The 27,500-nt window shown below is 47.1% G+C and overlaps 1 protein-coding gene across 1 annotated transcript in view; it reads right to left on the reverse strand.

Moving 5' to 3' along the window:
* Positions 1–892: 892 nt before the first annotated feature.
* Positions 893–27,500, reverse strand: part of LOC144611435 (voltage-dependent calcium channel gamma-2 subunit) — a 127,848-nt gene continuing 101,240 nt past the window's right edge. The window contains exon 4 of the mRNA XM_078430520.1: positions 893–3,336. Coding sequence (XP_078286646.1) covers positions 2,804–3,336 — 533 coding nt within the window. The 3' untranslated portion in view covers positions 893–2,803. The remainder of the gene's footprint in view (positions 3,337–27,500) is intronic.

A 27,500-nucleotide genomic window follows, 5' to 3' on the forward strand; every position in this document is an offset into this window, starting at 1 on the left:
AACCCGAAACGCCATCTATCCATGTTCCCCAGAGATGCTGCCTGACCCTCTGAGTTACTCCAGCACTCTGTGTCTTCATCTGAACTGGTGTTGGACTCAAATCCATCTTCCCAATGAGAGTGATCCCATACCTGTCCTCTAGAGGGGGCCATCGATCCCATGGCTGCCACATTGGGGGGAAAGCAGTGAAAATCAAAGATACTAGAGGAGCAAGATGGACCACTCCATTGCAATCGCCTATACTGAAGTGTGGTACGCAAAGGACTGTAACATCCGCCATTTTAGTAAGCAAAACCTGCTTCTCACAGTGTAATCAGTGTTTTGGGGGAACTGTATGTGTGATGATACCATTAAAATGCAGAAAATATCTCATCTATCAATTCACAGATCTTTGTTATTTTTCTTTTAAAATGTTTCTGCAAGTTTCTGCCTACTAAAATGGCGCCGTGACGCACTACGGTTTTTAGAGTCAAGTGGTCTATCTTGCTCCTCTAGTATCTTTGGTGAAAAGTACCTACTTTGCCAACGCTTGACTTAAATAGAAAGACGACCGGCCTTACGAGGTACAAGGAAGAGGACTATAAGAAACAATCCAAGCCTTGCCAGAAGTACATAAACTAATTCTATCTAACCCAACAGTGAACTAGCCATTGTAGTCATTGTCATTGTAGTCATTGTCTACTCACTAGTCATCATGACCAACCAACTCAGCCAATTGGTGCAAAAGGATTGGACCACACTTGCCCTCTCACCCCTTGCCCTCTCACCCCTTGCCATCTCACCCCTGCCCTCTTACACCCTGAGACGTGGATGGCTCCTAAGAATAAAATAGGGATTAATTTTTTAAAAAATCACAAAGGTTCTTATAAAAGATTTTATTTGAATGTCTCAGGTTTTTAACAGTCTGCAAACAAAAAAAAAAGAATTATAACAATTGGGATAAATCAAAGGATTTGATTTCTCCCTAAGAAGTGAATTGATAATTACAATTTAAGCAGTCTCATTCTCGTTTCCTTATTTATTTATTTTTCACGATAAATCTCTTGGTGAAAATACTTTTTTTTCAATCCCGTTAAAAGATCTGGCGCCAAATTGATTCATCTCACTGTGAACTGTATATATATATATATATATATATATATTTTATTTCCAAAATCCTCCTCCGGTATTACTTTTACTTCAGAGTGACATTAATCCTTCAATTCTCTTACATTCTTACACCGGAGACCCGTGTTATTTTTAAATATTCTTTCGAGGCCCTTTCCGACATTAAATTTAAAGTTTCGTTTTTTTGTCTCCGTCCAAACCATAGAAAAAGTTTTTTTTTTCCTCATAATTTTTGAAAAAAAAAAAATATGAAAGCTTTTTTTTTTTAGGTAAATTTTATTTATTTTTAATTTTTTTAATTTTATTTTTAAATCTGGCGTGAAATGAATGGAATGACACAGCACCACACTCACACAATAGGTTTTCCTGATTTAAAGAGGTCACTCGTGCCAACTCTCCCTCATCCCTCTCATCTCCTCAAACTCACTTCAAGTAAAAACCTTTCCAAATTGGAATTATTCTTTTCCAGCGTTAAAAAAACGTAAAACCACAGTTTGGCTGGAGATACATCATACCCTCTTTGTACTACCTACCCTCCCCTCAACTGAAAATTCGTGCTCTCTATACAATATTCAATTTAAAAGAAATGTGTCTCTTTTTTTTTTAATAGTTTAAAAAAAATTCTTTTGTATTAAATTCTTGATTTGAGCTTTTGATTGGGACAAGAGAGTTGGTGCCTATCCATTGCATGCAAGTTTCTCGAATCCACATCTCCGTCACTCTCTTTGTAGAATGTCTTTTAAAAGAATATATATTTTTGTTTTTTTTTTCCTTTTACTTTCCCTTTTTGATAGGTGGTCGATCCAGTCGGCAGCTGAACAAGTTTAAAAACTGGTGTTTCCCTCGTTGGTGTCTTTATTCAACGGCTTCCGTGTCACCCGGCCTAGTTTCACAGCAAAGAATGAATTGCCATTGCTGTAATTTTTGTAAAAATGTCTTCTTTAAAGCTCTTCACCTTAAACAAGGGAGATAATGTCCCTTTTTTTGTTTCAATGTCAGCACTCCTGGTGAGGTATAAGGCAGGTGGGGTGGGGCGGTGGTTTGGGTGCAATGGAAGCATTTCGACAATAAAGAGCGCTTAAAACATTTAATAAATGAAGACAAATACTCCCTCCTCCTCACTGTCTCCCTCCCTCCCTCCCTCCCTCTCTCTCTCTCTCTCTCTCTCTCTCTCTCTCTCTCTCTCTCTCTCTCTCTCTCTCTCTCTTTCTCTCTCTCTCCCTCTCTCTCTCTCTCTCACTCTCTCTCTCTCTCTCTCTCACTCTTTTCAATCCATTCTCTGGAGTTCAGGCCCAAAATTCTTTGTTCCACACGTCCCGTTTCTCGTTTCTCTCTCTTCGTTTTCGGTTTTAAAATCTTTTTTTTTTTGACAAACTTTTTGCATTGTTTTTTGCAATGGAATTTGGGTTTCATGCAATAACTTTTAATATTTTCATTAATCCTTTTTTTGTAAATTATTAATCCCCCCTCCCTCTTTTTAAATTCTCTTTGCCCTCTCTCTCTCTCTCTCTCTCTCTCTCTCTCTCTCTCTCTCTCTCTCTCTCTCTCTCTCTCTCTCTCTCTCTCTCTCTCTCTCTCTCTCTCTCTCTCTCTCTCTCTCTCTCTCTCTCTCTCTCTCTCTCTCTCTCTCTCTCTCTCTCTCTCTCTCTCTCTCTCTCTCTCTCTCTTTCTCTCTCCCTCCACGCCATTCAGCTCGTTACACAGGCGTTGTTCTTCGGTTGACCGTGTTGGTGTGTAAGGAGTCCTTAATGTCTTTTTGGATGCAATTGTGGACCTGTAGGAAATTGTGGTCCCGCTCGGAGTTGTAGGTGGCAGTGGAAGTGGTAGTCTTCAGGGGGTCTCTCGTGAGGGTGTACATGGATATCTCGGTCGACGGCAGGGTGTTGAAGCCCTTGAGGCCGACGGGCGAGGGGTCTCTGGAATGCGAGGGCTCCGTGGAGCGGGAGCTCGACCGACTACGCCGTCTGTAACGGTACCGGTAGCTGGGGATCCGGGTGATGGCGGAGGACTGCAGGTAATCCGTGGATCTCGTCCCTGCCCTGATCTGTTTGTGTCTGTCAATGAACATGTGAACGGCGAGCACGCCCACCATCTCGGCGATGATGAAGGAGAGCGCTCCAAAGTAAAAAGACCACCCGTACGAGTAACTGTTCTTTTTGGAGTCGCTCTTTGCTGGGTCCCCCGCGTTGGCTGATATGTACACGATGATTCCGATGATGTTACTCAACCCTGAGGCAGAGATATAAAAGGGGAAGGGGAGACGAGGGGGAGGGGGAGGAGGGCGAAACAGCAGTTATTGACATTCACGCAAAGAGAATTACACGTCGCTGGTACGATACGATGCGATACAATACGATACGATACGATACGATATGATACAATACGATACGATACAATACGATACGATACGATACGATATGATACGATACGATACGATATGGTGCAATACAATACGATGCGATACGATATCATATCATCATATCATATATATACAGCCGGAAACAGGCCTTTTCGGCCCTCCAAGTCCGTGCCGCCCAGCGATCCCCGCACATTAACACTATCCTACACCCACTAGGGACAATTTTTACATTTACCCAGCCAATTAACCTACATACCTGTACGTCTTTGGAGTGTGGGAGTGGGAGGAGTGTGGGAGGAAACCGAAGATCTCGGAGAAAACCCACGCAGGTCACGGGGAGAACGTACAAACTCCTTACAGTGCAGCACCCGTAGTCAGGATCGAACCTGAGTCTCCGGCGCTGCATTCGCTGTAAAGCAGCAACTCTACCGCTGCGCTACCGTGCCGCCATGATATGATACGATACGTTCGATGCAATACGATACGATACAAAATACAATACGATAGAACTTTATTCATCCCAGGAGGGAAATTGATCTGCCAACAGTCATAAAACACGAAAACGCACAATACATGCAATTAAGTGACGAGTGGAAAGGATTGGGGATGTGCAAAGATTGGGTAGGGGAGGGAGGGGGGGGGGGGGGGGGTGGGGGGGTCAGTCTTGGTCTATGGGGAGGGAAGGAGGGAGTGGAGTCATGGAACAGAATATAGAACAGTTCAGCACCGGCCCACACTATCTGTACCCAACACGATGCCAAAACCGTGGTAGATCATGGGACAGCACAGCACAGGCACAGGCCCTTCCACCCACAATGTCGGTGCCCAACATGACGCCAAGACCAACATAGAACAGTGCAGTGTAGGAAGGAACTGCAGACGCTGGGTTGCACCGAAGATAGACACAAAATGCTGGAGTAACTCAGTGGGATAGGCAGCCAGGGCCGTTTTTACAGCATTATGGGCCCCCGGGCAAAGCACTTACAGATCGCTGTGAGAAGCACTTAGTGACCGAAAATGTTGCGAAAAAAGCGCTTATTGAGTAGTATTTATTTATTGCAAGTCACTTAACATACACAGATCAGCATGGGGCCCCTATGCTCGTGGGCCCCCGGGCAAGTGCCCATCAGGCCCATGCGTTAAGACGGCCCTGCAGGCAGCATCTCTGGAGAGAAGGAATGGGTGACTGAAGAAGGGTCTCGACCCGAAACGCCACCCATTCCTTCTCTCCATTGAACAGTACAGAGCAGGAACAGGCCCTTCGGCCCACAATGTCTGTGCTGGACATGATGCCAAGACCATCATAAAACATTGAACAGCACGACACAGGGGTGAGCCCTCAGTCTACGATGTTTGTGCCGAACAAGATGCCAAGATAAACTGATCTCATCTGCCTGTACATGATCCATGCCCCTCTATTCCTTGCACTGTCTAAAAGCCTCTTAAACACCACTATCGTATCTGCCTCCACCAATAGCCCTGGCAATGCGTTCCAGGTCCCCAACACTCACTGTGTAGAAACACGTGCTCCACGCACCTCTATGAAACTTTCACCCTGTCGCTCTGCCCTTCAATGTTGGACATTTCCACCTTGGGAGAAAGGTTCTGACTGTCTACCCTATCTATTCACAAAATGCCGCAGTAACTCAGCAGGTCGGGCAGCATCTCAGGAGAGAAAGAATGGGCGACGTTTCGGGTCGAGAACCTTCTTCAGACTGATGTCAGGGGGGCGGGACAAAGGAAGGATATAGGTGGAGACAGGAAGATAGAGGGAGATCTGGGAAGGGGAGGGGGGAAGAGAGGGACAGAGGAACTATCTAAAGTTGGAGAACGTCGCCCATTCCTTCTCTCCTGAGATGCTGCCTGACCTGCTGAGTTACTCCAGCATTTTGTGAATAAATACTTTCGATTTGTACCAGCATCTGCAGTTATTTTCTTATATATCTTGTCTACCCTATCTATGTCACTTATAATTTTATGCACTTCTATCAATTCTCCCTCAACCTCCGACTTTCCAGACAAAATTATCTAACCTTTTAGGGGAAACCCTCTAGTCTGGTTGGCATTCTGGTAGACCACCCCTGCACCCTCTCCAAAGCCTCCATATCCTTCCTGTGAGCAGAAATGAGCGCAATACTCCAAATGCGGCCGAACCAAAGTCGGATGGAAAGTTTGTCCCGAGATGGGCTGAACGGCCTCCCTTTTGCTCGTTAGCTAACGTAGCCAATCCTATCCCCCTCTGATGGCTTGGACTCACTCTACACAGGAGATTCCGGAGAGTGATGGACTCTGCCTGGTCCATCACAGGTACCAACCTCCACACCATCGTAGGGGGTCTACAAGAGGCACTGTCTCAAAAAGGCAGCCTGCATCATCACCGATCACCACCCTGGCCACACGCATTTCACGCCTACCATCGGGAAGAAGGTATAGGAGCCTAAAGACCCTGACTGCCAGGTTCAACAATAGCTTCTTCCCAGCAACCATCAGGCTCTTGAATATTACACAACACGAACTGCAACCATAAACTATGGACTGCCTTTTAGTTTAGTTTAGAGATACAGTGTGGAAAAAGCCCCTTCGGTCCATACATACAGACAGACACGGACACATATACACACAGACATACACACAGACACATGTGCACATGCACATACACATACACGCACACACATACATTCAGGCACATAGACCTACACACACATACACACAAACATGGACACATACACACATACACACGCAGACACACAGCCACACACACATACACAGACACACACACACACACACACAGATACACACACACATACACACACACACACACAGACACACACACACACACACACACAGATACACACACACATACACACACACACACACACACACACACACACACACACACACACACACACACACACACAGATACACACACACATACACACACACACACACACACACGCACACACACACACACACAGACACACACGCACACACACACACACACACACACACACACACACACACACACACACACACACACACACACACACACACACAGACACACACACACACACACACACACACACACACACATACACACACACACACACACACACACACACACACACACACACACACACACACACACACACACACACACACACACACACACACTTCCCTGGAAAAAGTGCCACACTGCAGCCCCTCCTCTGGACAGTGACACTTTCAGTCACCCACGTATTTCCTCTGTAACAGGTAACACAGCACAATACCAGCGGGCTCCAATAAATACTGACGCCCACTTCATCACACAAACCAACCTCCCTTCCATTGACTCCATCTACAATTCACGCTGCCTCGGCAAGGCCAGCAGCATCATCAAGGACCAGTCCCAGCTCAGTCACTCCCTCTTCTCCCCTCTCCCATCAGGAAAGAGGTACAGAAGTGTGAAATCGCACACCTCAAGATTCAGGGTCAGTGTCTTCCCAGCTGTTATCATATAACATATAACATATAACAACTACAGCATGGAAACAGGCCTGTCCGGCCCTACCAGTCCACGCCGACCATTCTCCCTGACCTAGTCTCATCTACCTGCACTCAGACCATAACCCTCCAATCCCCTCCTATCCATATACCTATCCAATTTACTCTTAAATAATAAAATCGAGCCAGCCTCCACCACTTCCACCGGAAGTCCATTCCATACAGCCACAACCCTCTGAGTAAAGAAATTCCCCCTCATGTTACCCCTAAACCTTTGTCCCTCAATTCTGAAGCTATGTCCCCTTGTTGGAATCTTCCCCACTCTCAAAGGGAAAAGCCTACCCACGTCAACTCTGTCCGTCCCTCTCAAAATTTTAAAAACCTCTATCAAGTCCCCCCTCAACCTTCTACGCTCCAAAGAATAAAGACCCAACCTGTTCAACCTCTCTCTGTAGCCTAAGTGCTGAAACCCAGGCAACATTCTAGTAAATCTCCTCTGTACCCTCTCCATTTTGTCGACATACATCCTATCACCAACTGAGAGCAATCCTAACCTACCATCTACCTCATTGGAGACCCTTGGACTATCTGTAATTGGATTTTACTGGATTTTATCTTGCACTGAATGTTATTCCCTTTACCGTGTATCTGTATACTGTGGACGACTCGATTGTAATCATAAACAGTCTTTCTGCTGACTGGATAGGCTGCAGCAAAAGGTTTTCACTGTATCTTGGTGCATGTGACAATAATCTAAACTAAGCTAAATGAAATCCTCAGTCTGAAGAAGGGTTTCGACCTGAAACGTCACCTATTCCTTTTCTCCAGAGATGCTGCCTGACCCGCTGAGTTACTCCAGCATTTTGTATCGAAACTAAACTAAACTTGACCAAACTTAGCTAAATTAAACTAAACTAAACTTAATTAAACTTAACTGAACTAAACTTGACCCAGGGCATCCTGTGAGCACTGACACTTTCAAGATCCCCTGGAAATGCAGACACACTTTGTAAGTACTGCCACGCTCTCTGAAACTCCCTCTAAACACAGACACAATCTCAAGTTTAGTTTAGTTCAGTTTAGAGATACAGCGCGGAAACAGGCCCTTTCGGCCCATTGGGTCCGCGCCGACCAGCGAGCCCCGCACATTAACACCATCCTACACCCACTAGGGACAATTTTTACATTCACCCAGCTAATTAGCCTACAAACCTGCACGTCTTTGGAGTGTGAGAGGAAATCGAAGATCTCGGGGAAAACCCACGCAGGTCACGGGGAGAACGTACAAACTCCGTACAGACAGCGCCCGTAGTCGGGATCGAACCTGGGTCTCCTCTGTAAATAACGACACACTCCAAGATACCCACTGTGAATACTAACACATTCCCACATACTCCCTGTAATAAAGACATTCTGAGATACCCCCAGAAGTACTGACACAGGCCCAGATACCCATGTAGGTACTGACACACTCTCAGATCCCCCGTAGTACTGACCCACCTCCAGATACCCCCTGTCACACTGACACACCCAGAGAGGTATGGTGCGGCACGGTGGCGCAGCGGTAGAGTTGCTGCCTCACAGCGCCAGGGACACGGGTTCGATCCTGACTACGGGTCCTGTCTGTATGGAGATTGTACGTTCTCCCTGTGACTGCGTGGGTTTTCTCCGGCGCTCCGGCTTCCTCCTACACTCGTGCAGGTTTGTAGGCTAATTGGCTTCGGTAAAAATTGTAAACAGTCCCTAGTGTGTAGGATAGTGCTAGCTGGTCGGCACAGACTCAATGGGTCGAAGGGCCTCTTTTCATGCCGTACCTCTAAGGATACCCCCTGCCTGAGATATACCAGGTATCCCCTGCAATGCAGAATAGGAAAAGGCTTGGATAGAGTGGATGTGGAGAGGATGTTTCCACTAGTGTGAGAGTCTAGGACCAGAGGGCACAGCCTCAGAATGAAAAGATGTTCTTTTCGGAAGGAGGTGAGGAGGAATTTCTTCAGTCAGAGGGTGGTGAATCCGTGGAATTCTTTGCCACAGAGGCCAAGTCAGTGGATATTTTTAAGGCAGAGGTAGATTTTTGATTAGTAGAGGTGTCAGAGGTTGTGGGGAGAAGGCAGGAGAACGGGATTAGAAGGAGGAGGTATATCAGCCGTGATTGAATGGCGGAGTAGACTTGATGGGCCGAACGGCCTAATTCTATTCCTATCCCTTGTGACCTTCTAACCTTCTGATACATCCCAGATACCCCCTGTAATACTGACACACTCCCAGGTAGCCCGTGTAAATACAGTCCTAAAGGCCGACTGCAAACGATAACATAATCCCCGAGACATCCCGTAAATACTGACACGCTCTGAGACTCTTGTAATGAAAGGTAGACACAAAATGCTGGAGTAACTCAGCGGGTCAGGCAGCATCTCGAGAGAGAAGGAATGGGTGACGTTTCGTGTCCCGAAACGTCACCCATTCCTTCTCTCCCGAGATGCTGCCTGACCCGCTGAGTTACTCCGGCATTTTGTGTCTACCTTCGATTTTAACCAGCATCTGCAGGTTTTTTTTCCCCTTACAATTCTCTATTGTCACTGGAAAACACAAAATCATGCCCACTGTTACTTAGAAACGTTTCCACTCGTGGGAAAGCCCAGGGCCAGAGAGCGGAGCCTCAGGGTAAAAGGACACACCTTTTAGAAAGGAGATAAAGCGGAATTTCTATAGTCAGAGGGTGGTGAGCCTGTGGAATTCATCGCCACAGAGTGCTATGGCTGCCTTCATTGGGTATTTTTAAAGGTGAGATTGACAGATGCTTGATTGGCAAGGGTGTCAAAGGTTACGGGGAGAAGGCAGGAGGGTGAGAGGGAAAGATAGCGCAACCATGATTGAATGGCGGAGTAGACTTGATGGGCCGAATGGTCTAATTCTGCCCCTATGACTTATGAAAATACACTCTTGTAATAAACACTGACACACTCCCTGGAGCGTCCAACAAATACTGACACTCTCCTGGGTCACCTGCAAACTCTGCCACACTTCGACAGAAATCATGTGAATACTGGCTCGTGTCAACACTAACACCTTCCCAGTGGCTCCCACAAATACTGACATGCTCGAAGATATCCCCTAATAAATACTGACACACACCCAGAGACTCCCTGTAAACACAGACACATTCCCCACGGACTCTGTGTAAATACTGACACACACTCCCCAGAGACCCCTGTAAATATATATATATATATTGTTATATTAATCAAAAATATTGATTCAAATATTAAAATAATATATACAGTACAATAAAACCAAAACAGAACCCACCACAATAATACAAGGCAAACAATAAACTATTATACAACCATCTTACGCTCCTTGTCCAGGATGCATTTCAACCCCCCGCGGTGCCCAGCGGTCCCGGAAATCCCCCAGGGTGCCCGTGGGCAGCGCGTGGTCCCTCTCCAACCCCACCCGGGCGCGTACGGACGTAACCCCGGAAAAGGGGTCGGCAGCCGGCTCGGGCAGAGCCCTCTTCCGCTTGGCGCCGTGACTGGCGGATGGCCAGCTTGGCCGGGCCCAGGAGCAACCCAACCAGGACGTCTTCAGCCCCGAACCCTCCCCCCCCCCCACGCACAGGGGTGTCCATAGACAAGGGTGGTGGGTAACCCTGTAAATATTGGTAGACTCCCGGAATATATTGACAAACGTTCGAATGAGTCACCCCAGGGAGTAGGGTTGCCAACTTCCTCACTCCCAAATACGGGACAAGGTGACGTCACCGCCCCGCGCCCCAAGTGACCTCACCCAGCCAGCGGCCACGTGCTCCTGCTCCACCAATGGCGGCTGCCCGGGCCGGGAGGCGGGTTGCTAGGCAACCTCCGTTAGGCGGCACCTGGGCATCCGGACCTAGACTGTCCACGGCTAAAATGTCGGAAACCTAGAATAACGGGGTCTAAACTGTCGGGACCTACAGCGTCAGGGCCAACACTGTCGGGGCCTACAGCGTCAGGGCCTACACTGTCGGGGCCTACAGTGTCAGGGCCAACACTGTCGGGGCCTACAGTGTCAGGGCCAACACTGTCGGGGCTTACAGCGTCAGGGCCTACACTGTCGGGGCCTACAGCGTCCAGGCCTACAGTGCCCCCCGGGCCTAATACGGGACAAGGGCGGTCTAATACGGGACAAGGGCGGTTCCAAACCAATTTAGCCCAAAATACGGGCGTCCCGGCTAATACGGGACTATTGGCAACACTACCTGTAACACTCACTGTGGATACTACAAATACTGACCCGCTCTCTGGGATACTCTGTACATAGCATAACACCTCCGGGGGACTCTTTAAACACAGACACACCTTGCTGAGTATTGAAATGCCGAGACACTGATGAAGAACATCTTTAAATACAGACACATTCCCCGGAACGCTCATTAAATTCTGACTGAGACCCAGTGAGAATGGTGACACAATCCTCCAAAGACATGCTGTAAACCTTCCTAAAGTGCTCCCACAATGCACCCCCACAGAATGAGACCAAACGCCAATTGGAGGAACAGCACCTCATATTTTGCCTGGGCAGCTAACAACCCAGCGGTGTAAATATTGGTTTCTCCAACTTCAAGTAGACCTTGCACCCCCTCTCTCTCTCTCTCTCCGTCCCTCCCCCACCCTGGTCGTCCTACTAGTTCCACTGTCGTCCTGCTGAGTTTCACGGTTTGTATCACCTTCCCCACGGCCAACAATGGACCATTGTGGGCTCCGCCGTTCCTTGATCTTCGTTGCTGGCTTTGATGATTCGTCCTTTCACATTTCTTTCGTTCGTTTGCTCCATGTACCTTTTCATATCTCTCATTTTCCCTGACTCTCAGTCTGGAGAAAGGCTCCAGTCAACCCCAAACATCACCTATCTCTTTTCTCCAGATATGCCGCCTGACCCGCTGTGTTGCACCAGCTTTTAGCATCTAGCCCCCATGAACACTGATACACCCCCTATAAACAGACACACTTTATGTATTAAACGCAGTCACTTGGCATTGCCCATGTTAATTTTGATATATTCCATGCATCCCAGGTAACTGGACACCAAGGAAACCTTTGCAAACACTGATCCCTTTAGACTTTACTTTAGAGATACTGCGTGATATAAATACCACCGAGCCCGCGTAGACCTGCAACCACCCCGTACACTAGCTCCATCTACACACTAGGGACAATACACCATTTTTTTACCGAAGCCAATTAACCTACAAACCTGCACGTCTTTGGAGTGTGGGAGGAAACCGAAGATCTCGGAGAAAACCCACGCAGGTCACGGGGAGAACGTACAAACTCCGTACGGACAGCGCCCGTGGTCGGGATCGAACCGGGGTCTCTGGCGCTGTGAGGCAGCAACTCCACCGCTGCGCCACCGTGCCACCTTCTTGAGGAACTCCTATCATTATCATGACATTCAATCGTGGCTGATCTATCTCTTCCTCCTAACCCCATTCTCCCGCCTTCTCCCCATAACCCCTGACACCTGTACCGATCAAGAATCTATCTATCTCTGCTTAAAAAAATCCATTGACTTGGCCTCCACAGCCTTCTGTGGCAATGAATTCCACAGTTTCACCACCGTCTGACTAAAGAAATTCCTCCTCATCTCCTTCCTAAAGGAACGTCCTTAAATTCTGAGGCTGTGGCCTTTGGTCCTAGACTCTCCCACTAGTGGAAACATCCTCTCCACATCCATCCTGTCCAAGCCTTTCACTATTCGGTAAGTTCAATGAGGTCCCCCCTTCATCCTTCTAAACTCCAGCAAGTACAGTTCAAAAATGAAATGAGTATTTAAGTGCTTACTGTAAGATGCATAGTGTGACTCCAGGTTTCAATAGTCCTGACTTAACCTGCCTCCTATTTACACGTGAGTAACTCCAGTATAAATCGCTGATGGATTAAGAGTTGCTGTTAAACAATGTCTTAAACACATATTATCCTTGCATGAACTGAGTGATTTATTGATGAGTAAAGTAAGTTTAAATGATTCATGCCTCTGCCATAGTAAACCATTAGTCATACAGAGAGCTGGGTTCTTCCTGGTAATACTGATCGCTGAAAGGGATTGCCTGAGCATTAGACTTTGCTCCAGACTTTAAAGATACAGCGTGGAAACAGGCCCTTCGGCCCACCGAGTCCGCATCAACCAGCGATCACCCTAACACTATCCAGGAACCAGAGGAAGACACAAAATACGTGAGTAACTCAGCGGGTCAGGCAGCATTGATTGGCGACGTTTCGGGTCGGGACCCTAACACTATCCTACACCATTAGATACAATTTTTACAATTTTACCGAACCCAATTAACCTGTAAATCTGCACGTCTTTGGAGTGTGGGAGAAAACCGGCGCACACGGAGGAAAACCACGCGGTCACGGGGAGAACGTACAAACTCTGTACAGACAGCACCCATAGTCAGGATCGAACCCGGGTCTCTGGCGCTGTGAGGCAGCAACTCTACCGCTGCGCCACCGTACCACAGCATTGTCACCTTGCTGTTGGTGGAAGTTACCTGTGCATTAATTTGGCTGCTGCAATAAACTGCTTCAAGCAAAGTATTCAAACTTAGAATGTATGAAGTGTTTTCCCACTGTTTTAGTTTTGTATGTATATTCACGGCGTATTTTATCCAGACTAGCGGAATCAGGAACCAGAGGAAGACACGAATCTCTAGTGTAACTGAGCTGGTCAGGCAGCATCTCTGGAGAACATTCTTGGGTGAAGCTTTGGGTCGGGACCCTTATTCAGATTAATGGGGGGGTCCCGACTGAAGCGACCCTTCTTCTGGGACCCTTCATGTCTGAAGAAGAGTCCTGACCTGAAACGCCGCCTATCCATGTTCTCCAGAGACGCTGCCTGATCTGCTGAGTTATTCAAGCACCTTGTGTCTTTTTACAGAAATCTCGCACTAAACGCTGTACCCGTTATCCTGTACCTAAACACTGTGGATGGCTGGATTGCAACCATGTATAGTCTTTTCACTGACTGGATGACTGGAACTAAAAGCTTGTCACGTTACCTCTGTACGCATGACAATAGTAAACTAAAGATAGACACAAAAAGCTGGAGTAACTCAGTGGGACAGTTAGGGCGGCACGGTGGCGCAGCGGTAGAGTTGCCGCCTTACAGCGAATGCAGCGCCGGAGACTCAGGTTCGATCCCGACTACGAGCGCTGTCTGTACGGAGTTTGTACGTTCTCCCCGTGACCTGCGTGGGTTTTCTCCGAGATCTCCGGTTTCCTCCCACACTCCAAAGACGTGCAGGTATGTGGGTTAATTGGCTGGGCAAATGTAAAAATTGTCCCTAGTGGGTGTAGGATAGTGTTAATGTGCGGGGATCGCTGGGGCGGCGCGGACACGGTGGGCCGAAAGGGCCTGTTTCCGCGCTGTATCTCTAAACTAAACTATAAACTAATCTAAACTCAGACAGGCAGCATCTCTGGAGAGAAGGAATGTGTGACATTTCGGGTTGAGACCCTTCTTCAGACAGAAAGTCACGGGAAAGGGAACCGAGAGATATAGACGATGATGTAGAGAGATAAAGAACAATAAATGAAAGATATGTAAAAAAGTAACAATGATAAAGGAAACAGGCCATTGTTAGCAGTTTGTTGGGTGAGAACGAGAAGCTGGTGCGACTTGGTTGGTGGTAGGATAGAGAGAGAGGGGGAATGCCAGGGTTACCTGAAGTTAGAGAAATCAATATTCATATGACTATTAAACCAAACTGCTGGTGTCTATGGGGTATCATCAAACTAAACTGCTGGTGTCTATGGGGTATCATCAAACTAAGCTGCTTAAACTGATTAAGATGACAATAATAAATTAAACTAAATGATCTTTGGAATTTCCTTCTTAAATCTCTCTTCCTTCAAAATCTCCAAGATCGAAGATATTTCTGCCCATCTGATCCAATCTCCGTCTAAGTGGGTCAGTATCCTGTTTTGCTTGGCAATGCTTTGAAAAGTTATCGTGGTGTTCCATCCAAATCTCTTCTCATGTCGAGATGTATGTACCAATTCTCGAAACTGGCAAGTCAGACTAGTTTTTAGATGTTAATTCATTTTAAATCCCCACGGGTCATGAATGGACCTTGTAAAGGACATAGTTAACCTGATTAAAAAGAGGTTTGCCAAATGGTGTCACATGCTCTCAAACTGTTCTCCCAACGCTCCCTCAAGATTTAAAACCGTGTTGAGTCTCTCTCCCGAAAGAAATACGCATCCTGTTCAAACAACGCTGCCTCTTACAAAGTGACAAACTGCGCTCAGAAGGCAGACTGTTCTGCTGAGCTTAAATATAGAAAGGATATTAAAAATCAAAGACATCAGAAGTACAGCAGCACAAATAAACTTAAGATTTCACACATTCCGAGGCATGGGTGCTCCACGCACCATTAATCTCAACATTAATTCACAAGTTGTAGGTGCAGAATTAGGCCGTTCGGCCCGTCGAGTCTACTCCGCCATTCAATCATCATCTTTCTTTCTCAAAGCCCATTCTCCTGCCTTCTCCTCATAACCCCTGACACTGGCACTAATCAAGAGTCTGTCAAATGCTGCCTTAAAAACACCAACTGACTTGGCCTCCACAGCCGTCTGTGGCAGAATTCCACAGATCCACCACCCTCTGACAAAAGAAATTCATCCTCATTTCATTTCTAAAGGTACGTCCTTTTATTCTGAGGTTGTACCCTCTGGTCCTAGGCTGTACCACCAGTGGAAACATCCACTCCACATCCACTCTATCCAAGCCTTTCACAATTCGGTCAGTTTCAATGAGATTCCCCCCTCATCCTTCTAAAACTCCATTAAGTGCTGGCCCAGTGCCATCAAACACTTATCACACGTTAACCCAATTTTATCCAGGATCATTCTCATAGACCCCTAAACATACAACCACTAACCCAGCAAAGCCACTAACACCCACATCAATTGCATCCAAAATAAACCTCCTGGGTGAAATGCTGCAGAAAAATGTAGTTAAGGCCCTTCGGCCCACAGTGTCCATGCTGACCATTGATCATCCATTTTCACTGGTTCCATGTTATCCCATTTTCTCATTCATTCCTTTCTCACTAGGTAAGCCAATTAACCTACAAACCTGCATGTGTTTGGGATGTGGGAGGAAACCGAGGTGCCCGGAGGCACCTCACGCGGTCATAGGGGGAGCGTGCAAACTCCACATGGACAGCCCCCGAAGTCAGATTGAACCCGGATTTCTGGCACTGTTAGGCAGCAAGTGTTCTGGATCCAGAACCCAATGGTTGGTATGGACACCAGAGATAATAGAGCAGAGCAAGATAGACCACTCGACCCTAAATACCGTAGTATGTCATGGCGCCATGGTTGTAGGCAGAAACTTGCAGAAACATTTAAAAAGAAAAATAACAAAAACCTGTGAATTGATAGATGAGATATATTCTGCATTTTTATCGTGTCATCACACATACTGTTCCCCCAAAACACTGATTACACTGCGAGGGGCACAATGGATGACGGGCATTGCATACTAAAATGGCGGACATTACGCTCCTTTGCGTACTACACTTCAAGTATAGGCGATTTCGACAGAGTGGTTCATCTTGCTCCTCTAGTATCTTTGATGGGCATGGTGGGCCGAAGGGCCAGTTTCCATGCTGTATTTCTAAACTCTAAACTTCTTCTGGGTCTCTGGCACTGTGAGGCAACGTTTCTACCCATTAAGACAAGTCTGCTGCCTTTAATTAAACGATGAAAAGCGAGTCGAAAATCGACCAGCGCACACACTAGCATACCAACACCGTACATGCCAGCCAAAATCTGCACAACTCCATTTTCAAATTCATGTTCGAATGAAAGCTGAAACATGAATGAAGAAACCAGCTGGCAAATATGTCCGATCTTTCAACCAACTGAGAGGGTAGAAATTCATTCACAACACCAACAAATGGCACCATCCAAATGACCAAATATTTACCTTCCAATCCCACAATAATTAAACTAAACAACATTAAAACGTTGTGTACGAAGGAACTGCAGAAGGAACCAAATATGGAGATTTCCGTTCACATCGTTAAATTGTAAACTACTCAATAAGTGCTGCATATAAAGGAACTCATATCCTTGTTAAGCTAAAGGCTTCAAACAATGGCGATACTATTCTCAGCTAGTGTGGTAATGAATGGGTAATTTCCCTGTCAAACGGGGCTGATGACAGCTTTTCTGTGAGTGACTGTGATTTTTTGCACTTAACATATATTTAACTATCTTCCACTCTCAGCGGTTCGATTGCATAACTTTTTCAAGGCTTTTATGCAACTGAAAGTGGATGTTAATTTCCACAGTGAAATGTGACAATGTCCACTTTAGTATCGCTCTGCAATTTCAACTCATATTCTGCCTGAGAGTCACCTGTGAGGGCCCAAAGTTACATCAGTGTCACGGGTGCAGAGATAAGGAACTGCAGATGCCGGTTCACAAAAAAAAAGACACAAAGTGCCGGAGTAACTGAGCGGGTCACACAGCATTCCCCGGAGAACATGAATAGATGACGTTTCGAGCCGGGACCCTTCTTCAGGGAGGTGAGGGGCGGGGGGAAAGGAAGCTGGTAGAGAGGAAAAGCAGGAGAAACAAGGCAAAGCATTGCATGTAATCAATGAACACAGGCAAGGGGAGTGTTTGACGGGTGAAAGATAGTTATAAAGAGCTGGAGAAACACAACGGGTCAGGCAGATGATTCTTTAGGCTTTACTTTAGACTTTAGAGATACCGCAAGGAAGCAGGCCATTCGGCCCACCGAATCCATGCTGATGCTTAATGCATTCAAGAGAGAGCTGGATGGAGCTCTTAAGGATAGCAGAGTCAGGGGGTATGGGGAGAAGGCAGGAACGGGGTACTGATTGAGAATGATCAGCCATGATCACATTGAATGGCGGTGCTGGCTCGAAGGGCCAAATGGCCTCCTCCTGCACCTATTATCATCATATCATATATATACAGCCGGAAACAGGCCTTTTCGGCCCTCCAAGTCCGTGCCGCCCAGCGATCCCCGTACATTAACACTATCCTACACCCCACTAGGGACAATTTTTACATTTACCCAGCCAATTAACCTGCATACCTGTACGTCTTTGGAGTGTGGGAGGAAACCGAAGATCTCGGAGAAAACCCACGCAGGTCACGGGGAGAACGTACAAACTCCTTACAGTGCAGCACCCGTAGTCAGGATCGAACCTGAGTCTCCGGCGCTGCATTTGCTGTAAAGCAGCAACTCTACCGCTGCGCTACCGTGCCGCCCACGCTATTGTCTATTGTCTATTGACCCCGTACACTAACACTATCCGACACACTTAGGGCCAATTTTACAATTTTACCAAAGCCCCAATTAACCTACAAACCTATACATCTTTGGAGTGTGGGGGGAAACCAGAGCACCCGGAGAAAAGCCACGCAGTCACGGGGAGAACGTACAAACTCCGTACAGTCAGCACCAAAGATACTAGAGGAACAAGATTGACCACTCCGTTGAAATCGCCTATACTGAAGTGTAGTACGCAAAGGAGCCATTTTAGTAAGTAAAACCCGCCGTTCGCTCTGCCTCTCGCAGTGTAATCAGTGTTTTGGGGGAACAGTATGTGTGATGATACCATAAAAATGCAGAATATATCTCACCTATCAATTCACAGATTTTTGTTATTTTTCTTTTAAAATGTTTCTACAAGTTTCTGCCGACTAAAATGGCGCCGTGACGTACTATGGTTTTTAGGGTCGAGTGGTCTATCTTGTTCCTCTAGCATCTTTGGTCAGCACCTGTGGTCAGGATCGAACCTGGGCCTCTGATACTGCAAAGCAACGACTCTACTGCTACGCCACTGTGCTGCTGGGTAAGTTGTGGACTGAGGTTTCAAGGCAGTAAATCTGTATCAATTGCCCGAATTAGCAACAGGAGGACAAGAGAAATAGTAAGAATTAAGCAGGATGTATGGATGGTCTGGCAGCATCGTGCAGATTGGTTTCATCACTGTTTTTACATTCCCCAAGTGTTCGGATTATATATGAGCTTCCTCACATCCGACGATTCCTCGTAGCTTGTATATCCTTCATCGATCCCAATGTGGAATGATGTGGCTGACACTGCACGTTACAAAGGAAGTAGCTTACAATTAGTGAACATAATTTTTACTGCAAACTCTACCGATGTGACACAAAACGTCTTGGAAAATTGGTCACATTGAATCAATGAAGCGTTTGCCAGATGGTTTTGGTCCGAGAGTCCAAGTAATGCTGTGAAACTCCGTTAATCTGGAACAGTTGTGCCTTGGTGGTGATGGGCTGCTGGATTTTCCGGACTTTGGATGTCAGAGTGTTATAGAGTTTCGAGTTTAGACTTTAGAGATACAGCGTGGAAACAGGCCCTTCGGCCCACCGAGTCCGCGTTGACCGTCGATCATCCCGTACGCTGCACACTCGGGACAATTTACAGAAGCCAATTAACTTACAAACCTGCACGTCTTTGGAGTGCGGGAGGAAAGTGGAGCACCCGGAGAAAACCCATGCGGTCACGGGGAGAACGTACAAACTCCGTACAGACATCGCTTGTAGTCAGGATCGAACCGGGGTCTCTGGCGCCGTGAGGCAACAACTCTACCGCTGTGCCACCGTGCCGTCCAACATACAACAGGGAAAGAGGCCTTTTGGCTCAACATGTCCATGCCGACCAAGATGCCTTCCTGAGCTAGTCCTATTTGCCTGCGTCTGGCCCATACCCCTCTAAACTTTCCTTTCCATCTCCCTGTCCTATGTCTTTTGAATCAGATCAGTCCGAAGAAGGGTCTCGCCCCGAAACGTCACCCATTCCCTCTCTCCTGAGATGCTGCCTGACCCACTGAGTTACTCCAGCATTTTGTGTCGACCTTCAGTTTAAATCAGCATCTACAGTTTTTTTTCCTATGTCTTTTGAATATTGTTTTGGTACCTGTCTCAACTACCTCCTCTGGCAGCTCGATCCATATAACTAGTTTAGTTTACTTTACTGACATGTGTACCAAGGTACAGTGAAAAACTTCTATGTTGCGTGCTATGCAGTCAACGAAAAGACTATACATGATTACAGTCAAGCCGTCTACAGTGTGCAGACATAGAAAGAAGGGAATAATGTTTAGTGTAAGAGAAAGTCTAGTAAAATGTGAATAAAGATAGTCTGAGGGGTCTCCAGTGATGTAGATGATAGCCCAGGGCCACTCTCTGTGTGGAAAATAGACACAAAATGCTGGAGTAACTCAGCGGGACAGGAAGCATCCTTTGGTAGAAGGAGACCCTTCTCCTCGACCCGAAATGTCACCCCGTTCCTTCTATCCAGAGATGCTGTCTGTCCCGCTGAGTTACTCCAGCATTTTGTGTCTGTCTGTGTTGTAAACCAGCATTCTCTGCCTCCGAAGGCAGTGGAGGCCAATTATCTGGATGCTTTCAAGAGAGAGTTAGATAGAGCTCTTAATGAGAGCGGAGTCAGGGGGTATGGGGAGAGGGCAGGAACGGGGTACTGATTGTGAATGATCAGCCATGATCACATTGAATGGCGGTGCTGGCTCGAAGGGCCAAATGGCCTACTCCTGCACCTATTGTCTATTGTCTATAAACCAGCATCTGCAGTTCCTTCCCACACACTCTGTGTGAAAACATTACCCCCTCAGCGGGCTATTAAATGTTTCCCCTCTCTCTCCATGAATCTACGCACTCTAGTTTTAGGTCCCATATCCTGGAGAAACTTCGGCCATCCACCTTATCTACAGCTCTGTATCTACGAACCTCTGTAAGGTCATTCCCCCAGTATCCTTTGCTGCCGGGAAAACAGTTGCTGTTTATCTTGCCTCTCCTTATAGCTCAAGCCCTCCAGTCCTGGCAACATCGTGGCCAACCTTTCCAGCACCCTCTCAAGCTTAATTACATCCTTCCGAAACTACGCCAACCAGAACTGCACACTCGATATGTGCAGGAAGGAACTGCAGATGCTGGTTTAAACCCAAGATAGACACAAAACGTTTCGGGGTCGAGACCCTTCGTCACCCATTCCTTCTCTCCAGAGATGCTGCCTGTCCCACTGAGTTACTCCAGCGTTTTGCGTCTATATTCTACACTCAGTTTCTTTGATGGATGTTTCTTTTTTTGTGTGTTTTTGGGGTTGTGTAATTTTAATGCCTATTTAATGCTTTTATTGTTGGACTGTGTTTTTGGGGGTTTTGGGGTTGTGTAATTTTAATGCCTATTTAATGCTTTTATTGTTGGACTGTGGGTGACTGAATTTCGTCCAATATTGGATGACAAATAAAGCTATCTTGAATCTTGAATCTTGAATCAATATTCAGGTGTAGTCTCACCAACATCCAATACATATTCAACATGACATTTCAACTCTAGTATTTACTAAGTACGATAAGTGTGTACGTAAGTATTCAGTAAGTGTGCATGAAAATAACTGCAGATGCTGGTTCAAACTGAAGGTAGACTCAAAATGCTGGAGTACCTCAGCGGGTCAGGCAGCATCTCAGGAGAGAAGGAATGGGTGACGTTTCGGGTCGAGACCCTTCTGACTACACAAAGTGTGTACTCTTAGATAAAGAGGACAGCAGGGTTGAGCAGAGGGAGAGACGCTGCCTGACAGCGCCACAGAGACCCAGTTTGACCCTGACTACAGATGCTGACCACAAACTCCAAAGACGCCCAGGTTTGCAGGTTATTTGGCTTCGGGAAATTGCACATTGTCCCTAGTGTGCAGGGTGGTGTTAGCATACGGGGTGATCGCTGGTCAGCAGGGACTCGGTGGGCCGAAGGGCCTGTTCCCACGCTGTATCTCTAAAGTCCAACGTAAAGACAGGGAGTGTGCTGAGGAGATCAAGCAGGGTCAGAGAACTACTGACATGAGGAAATACGGGCCTCATTTTCTTTGGAGCACTGTTTGAGGGAAGGTTTAACCAAGATGCTTAAAAGGATGAGAGCCTCTCATAATTCCAAAACGAACAGAACAGGAAGGATTGACAGGATGAACTAGATTCCTGCGGATTGCCTATTTGAAAAACCATAGGTTTAAGGTGAAGAGGAAAAGATTTAATAAGAATTTGAGGGGTAAACGTTGTCACATAAAGGGTGGTGGGTGTATGGAACGAGCTGCCAGAGGAGGTAGTTGAGGTGGGGACTATCCCAAAGTTTAAGAAACAATTAGACAGGTACATGGATAGGACAGGTTTGGAGGGACATGGGGTGAACGTGCTCAGGTGGGGCTAGTGTAGCTGGGACATGTTGACCGGTGTGGGCAAGTTGGGCAGAAGGGCTGTTTCCACACTGTATCACTCTATGACTCTCTCTATAACATATCCGACAGGGCCATGACTAGGGTTGCCAACTTCCTCACTCCCAAATAAGGGACAAGGTGACGTCACCCAGCCAGTGGTCATGTGCTCCCGCTCCACTAATGGTGGCCGCCCGGGCCGGGAGGCAGATTGCTGTGCAACATCCATCAGGTGGCGCCCGGGCCGGGAGGCGGGTTGCTACGCAGCCTCCGTTAGGCGGCGCCCGTGCCTACCCTGTCCGGGACTGCTGCAGCCCCCGGGCTACAGTCCGGGCCTACAGTGTCCGGGCCTACAAAGTCCGGACCTACAGCGCCGTCTGGGCCTAATACGGGACAAGGGCGGTCCCGTACGGGACAAACCAATTTAACCCAAAATACGGGATGTCCCGGCTAATATGGGACGGTTGGCAACCCTGGCCATGACTGAGATCTAGCAGCTGGTTTCAACCCAACGATGGGATCTCTCTGTCGTAAGCTTTAATGACCCTGTCAAGCCTCTGAGACATCTTCACCACACCTGAACAACACTAGTTCAATGAGGCAGGTCACCTCCACCTCCTCAAAGGGGCAATTAGTGACGCGCTTTAAATTAAGGATTGCCCACATCCGGTGAATGGATGAAAAAAACAACTCCCTCTTCATTTTGCCAGTGAACGTCACAGCTCACAGGAGATGGGAGTTGTTAATGCAGCAAATTATCAATCAGTGGCTCGTTGTGTATTCTCCACACATGAGGTACTCGAGCTGTAAAATGTCAGTTCAGAATTATGCGCAATCACACCCAGTGCCAGGATCTCTCTTCGTTCAGAGCTGAAGCATTTCACTGTCAGTTTTCTCCCCCCTTTTTTTTGGTAAATTCACTTCTCCGGTTCCTTCTCCGGTCTGCAGTGGCGGGGAGCGGCGGAGCAGCGGCGGAGGACAAGTACGACCGCGTTTGGCCACGCCGACCCTGCAACGCTGCCAGGACAACGGGTCTTCACGGTCAGGTGAAGAACCCTTCACCCACAACAACCGGGAATCGAAAATGGTGCCAATTCTGGCAAATATCTCAATGTACTACTCCTACTACTAAAGAGAGACACAGAAAATGTTGGAGTCACTCAGTGGATCAGGCGGCTTCACAGAGGGGAAGAGATGATAGTGAACGAATAAGAACAATGAAACTAGCAGGATGACGAGGGTGGACAGGGACTAGGGTTGCCAACCGTCCCGTATTAGCCTGGACATCCCCTATATTGGGCTAAATTGGTTTGTCCCGTATGGAACCACCCTTGTCCCGTATTAGGCCCGGGGGGGCGCTGTAGGCCCGGACATTGTAGGACCGTAGGCCCGGGCACTGGCTAACGGAGGTTGCGTGGCAATCCGCCTCCCGGCCCGGTCGACCGCCATTGGTGGAGGGGGAGCACGTGGGGATGAGGTCACGTGGGGCGGTGACGTCACCTTTTGTCCCTTATTTGAGAGTGAGAAAGTTGGCAACCCTAACAGGGATGGAGAGAGAGGGGATGCAGGGGTTACTTGAAATTATAGAAATCAATATTTATACCACTGGGCTGTAAGCTGCCCAAGTGAAATATGAGGTGCTGTTCCTCCAATTTGCCTATGGCCTCACACTGAGAGTGGAGGAGACCCAGGAGAAAAAGTTCAGTGTGGGAAGGGGAAGGGGAGTTAACATTTTTAGCAACCGGGAGATGGCGTAGGCCAAGGCGGACTACTACTATACATTTGTACTGTATTAGAGATGCTTATCTAAGATGTATCTAAGTGCTTATGTATAGTGTAGGAAAGAACTGCAGATGCTGGTTTAAATCGAAGGTAGACACAAAATGATGGTGGAACTCAGTGGGACAGGCAGCCTCTCCCCATCTCTCCAGTCCCGACAGTTTACCTAACACCATTTCCTGTGGATTCCCTTCAGTTCCTGCCTCCCACTAGATCCTCGGTCCCCTAGTATTTCTGGGAGATTGTTTCTATTTTCCTTAGTGAAGACAGAAGCAAAGTACTCGTTTAACTGTTCTGCCATTTCCTTGTTTCCCAATATAAATTCACCTGTCTCTAATTGTAAGGGACATATATTCGTCTTCACTAGTCTTTTCCTTTTTACATATCTGAAGAAGCTTTTAGAGTCTGTTTTTGATATTCCCAGCAAGCTTTCTTTCATGCTCTCTTTTGCCCCTCTTAATTAACCCCTTTGTCCTCCTCTGTTGAGTTCTAAATTTCTCCCAGACCTCCGGTTTGCTTCCACTGGCCAATTTATATGCCTTTTCCTTGGATTTAACACTATCCTTGATTTCCCTCGTTAGCCACAGTTGAGCCACCTTCCCCAATTTACTTTTTCGCCAGACAGAGATGAACAAATTTTGGAGTTCAACCATTAAATCTTTTCCATTGCATCTCCACCGTCAACCCTGTAAGTATAATTTGCCTAGCCAATTTCTGTCTCATACCTTCAAAGTCTCCTTTCTTGAAGTTCAAGACCCTAGTCTCTGAATTAACCGTGTCACTCTCCATCCTAATGCAGAATTCCACCATATTATGGTCACTGTTGCCCAAGGGGCTTTGCACAACAAGATCGCTAACTAATCCTTCCTCATTACACAACACCCAGTCTAGGATGGCCTGTCCTATAGTCGATTCTTGCAGTCATTGTGGACTTGGTGGGCCAGAGGGCCTGTTTCCACATTGTATCTCTAAAGTCTAACATCTGCAGTACCTTGTTTCTACTTCTTCACTCAAGTCAAGTCAAGTCAATTTTATTTGTACAGCACATTTAAAAACAACCCACGTTGACCAAAGTGCTGTACATCAGTTCAGGCACTAAGAAACGAACATACAATGGCACACAAACATAACAGCACATACATAAACAGTTCACAGCGCCCCCTCAGAGGGCCTCAAATGCTAGGGAGTAGAAATAGGTTTTGAGCCTGGACTTAAAGGAGTCGATGGAGGGGGCAGTTCTGATGGGGAGAGGGATGCTGTTCCACAGTCTCAGAACCTTGTTGTTTGAGCTCTGGTATAACCATCTTTACAATAAGTACTATTTCTTCCCAGCTGTTATCGGACAACTGAATCATCCTACCGCAACCAGACAGCAGTGCTGAACTACTACCTACCTCTTTGGTGACCCTCGCTCGGACTATCCTTGATCGCACTTTACTGGCTTTACCTTGCACTAAACGTTATTCCCTTATCATGTATCTATACAGTGTAAATGCCTTGATTGTAACCATGTATTGTCTCTCCGCTGACTGGATAGCACGCAACAAAAGCTTTTCACTGTACCTCGGTACGCGTGACAATAAACTAGACTGAAAAGGGGTAGTCGGGGTGGGGTAGGATAGAGCCGGTTAAATCCACACCGGCCAACATATCCCAGCTTAGACCAGGTGCAGTATTTGCTCTCGCTGGCAGTCTGTTTGTCCTTTTTGTTTGTGTGTTGGTGGTGGGGTGTTTTGTTTTGGTTGTGTATGTGGGGGGGGGGGGGGGGTTATGTGGGGGGGGGGGGTGGGGAAATCTTTCTTTTTTTTTCGGTCTCTGCCGCGGGGCCTTCCATCGCCCAGTGCGGCTCGGCCGCGGGACTGAACAGCGCCCGGTGCGGCTCGGCCGCGGGGCCTTCCATCGCCCGGTGCGGCGCGGCCGCGGGACACCATTCTGCTTTAGTTAAACATTTTGTTCAAGATGGCCGCGCCGTTGTGTTTGGCTGCCTGCCACTGTATGTTTCTTTTTTTTCCTAATCAGATGTGCAGCACTTTGGTCAACGTGGGTTGTTTTTAAATGTGCTATATAAATAAAATTGACTTGACTTGACTTGACCCGATCAGAAAAATTCCCTTCATTGCACTACCATCAATTCTAACACGTTTTTATTTCTCAGGTTTGATGAAGGATCCCTCATCAGAAGCATTAACAGTCTCTCTTTCCACAGATGCTGACTGACCTGCTGAACATTTCCAGCATTTTACATTATAATTGTTTTAATATCATGATGGCTCAGTGTTTCTTATCCATTTTGAATAGGTCTGGTTTAGTTTAGTTTAGTTTAGTTTAGCTTAGGGATACAGCGCAGAAACAGGCCCTTCGGCCCACTGAGTCCGCGCCGACCAGCGATCCCTGCACACTAACACCGTCCTACGCATACTAAGGACGATTATCATTTATACCAAGCCAATTCACCTACAAACCAGTACATCTTTGGAGTGTGGGAGGAAACCGAAGACCTCAGAGAAAACCCACGCAGGTCACGGGGAGAACGTACAAACTCCGTACGGACAGCACCCGTAGTCGGGATCGAACCCGGGTCTCCGGCGCTGTGAGCAGAAACTATACCGCTGCGAGGCCATGCAGCCCTTGGGTGGCCTGTTCCCATCAGTGGATTGTTAACAACATATCACACAGATCAAGACGCTTAATATGTTGGTAACTGCCACGGTCATGTTGAAGCATTGAGTCATAAAGTCATAGAACTACACCGTACAGAAACAGGGTTTTAGGCCTACCTCATCCATGTCTTTCCTATCCCTGTACCAGTCCAAGTGTCGTATAAATGGTGTGAATGTACCCACCCTCTAGTACCTAGTACATAGGGTCCTGAGCTTTCTTTAAGTTCAAGACCCTAGTCTCTGAATTAACCGTGTCACTTTGCATCCTAATGCAGAATCCCACCATATTATAGTGACTGTTGCCCAAGGGGCTTTGCCCAACAAGATTGCCACCTCATACCACTTCCTCTGGCACCTCGTTCCATATCTGCACCACCCTTCCACATGAAGAAATTGCGCCTCCGGTCCCTTTTAAAATCTCTCCTCTTAAGCCTCTTCCCTGAGCAAATCCTGTTTCTGCACCATTGTCGGTAAGCTGATAGACAAGGGAGGGCCTGGGACTGTTTGATCTGGCGCACGTGACTGGGTCTGAACATGGGGTGTTCCATTGAAACATTGACATAGCGGCAGTCACACACTCACATTGAAAGATCGCCCCACTCGCCCCGCCCGCGCATTAAACCCACATTCCAATATTTCAATGATTATTTTTTGATGCTACATATTCAAATACCGACACGTGCCTCATTACCTGACACCCCTGTTACTGGAGATTAAACGCTTCGCTGTACGGCACACTTTCTGCTTTGAACTCTTCAAAGACAACTGGCGTAGGCACACGTGCGTACACATATGAACACCCATGTGTGCACACTCATACTGCGTACACG

Source organism: Rhinoraja longicauda, chromosome 40 (genome assembly GCF_053455715.1).
Source record: "Rhinoraja longicauda isolate Sanriku21f chromosome 40, sRhiLon1.1, whole genome shotgun sequence".
Lineage (NCBI taxonomy): Eukaryota > Metazoa > Chordata > Chondrichthyes > Rajiformes > Arhynchobatidae > Rhinoraja > Rhinoraja longicauda.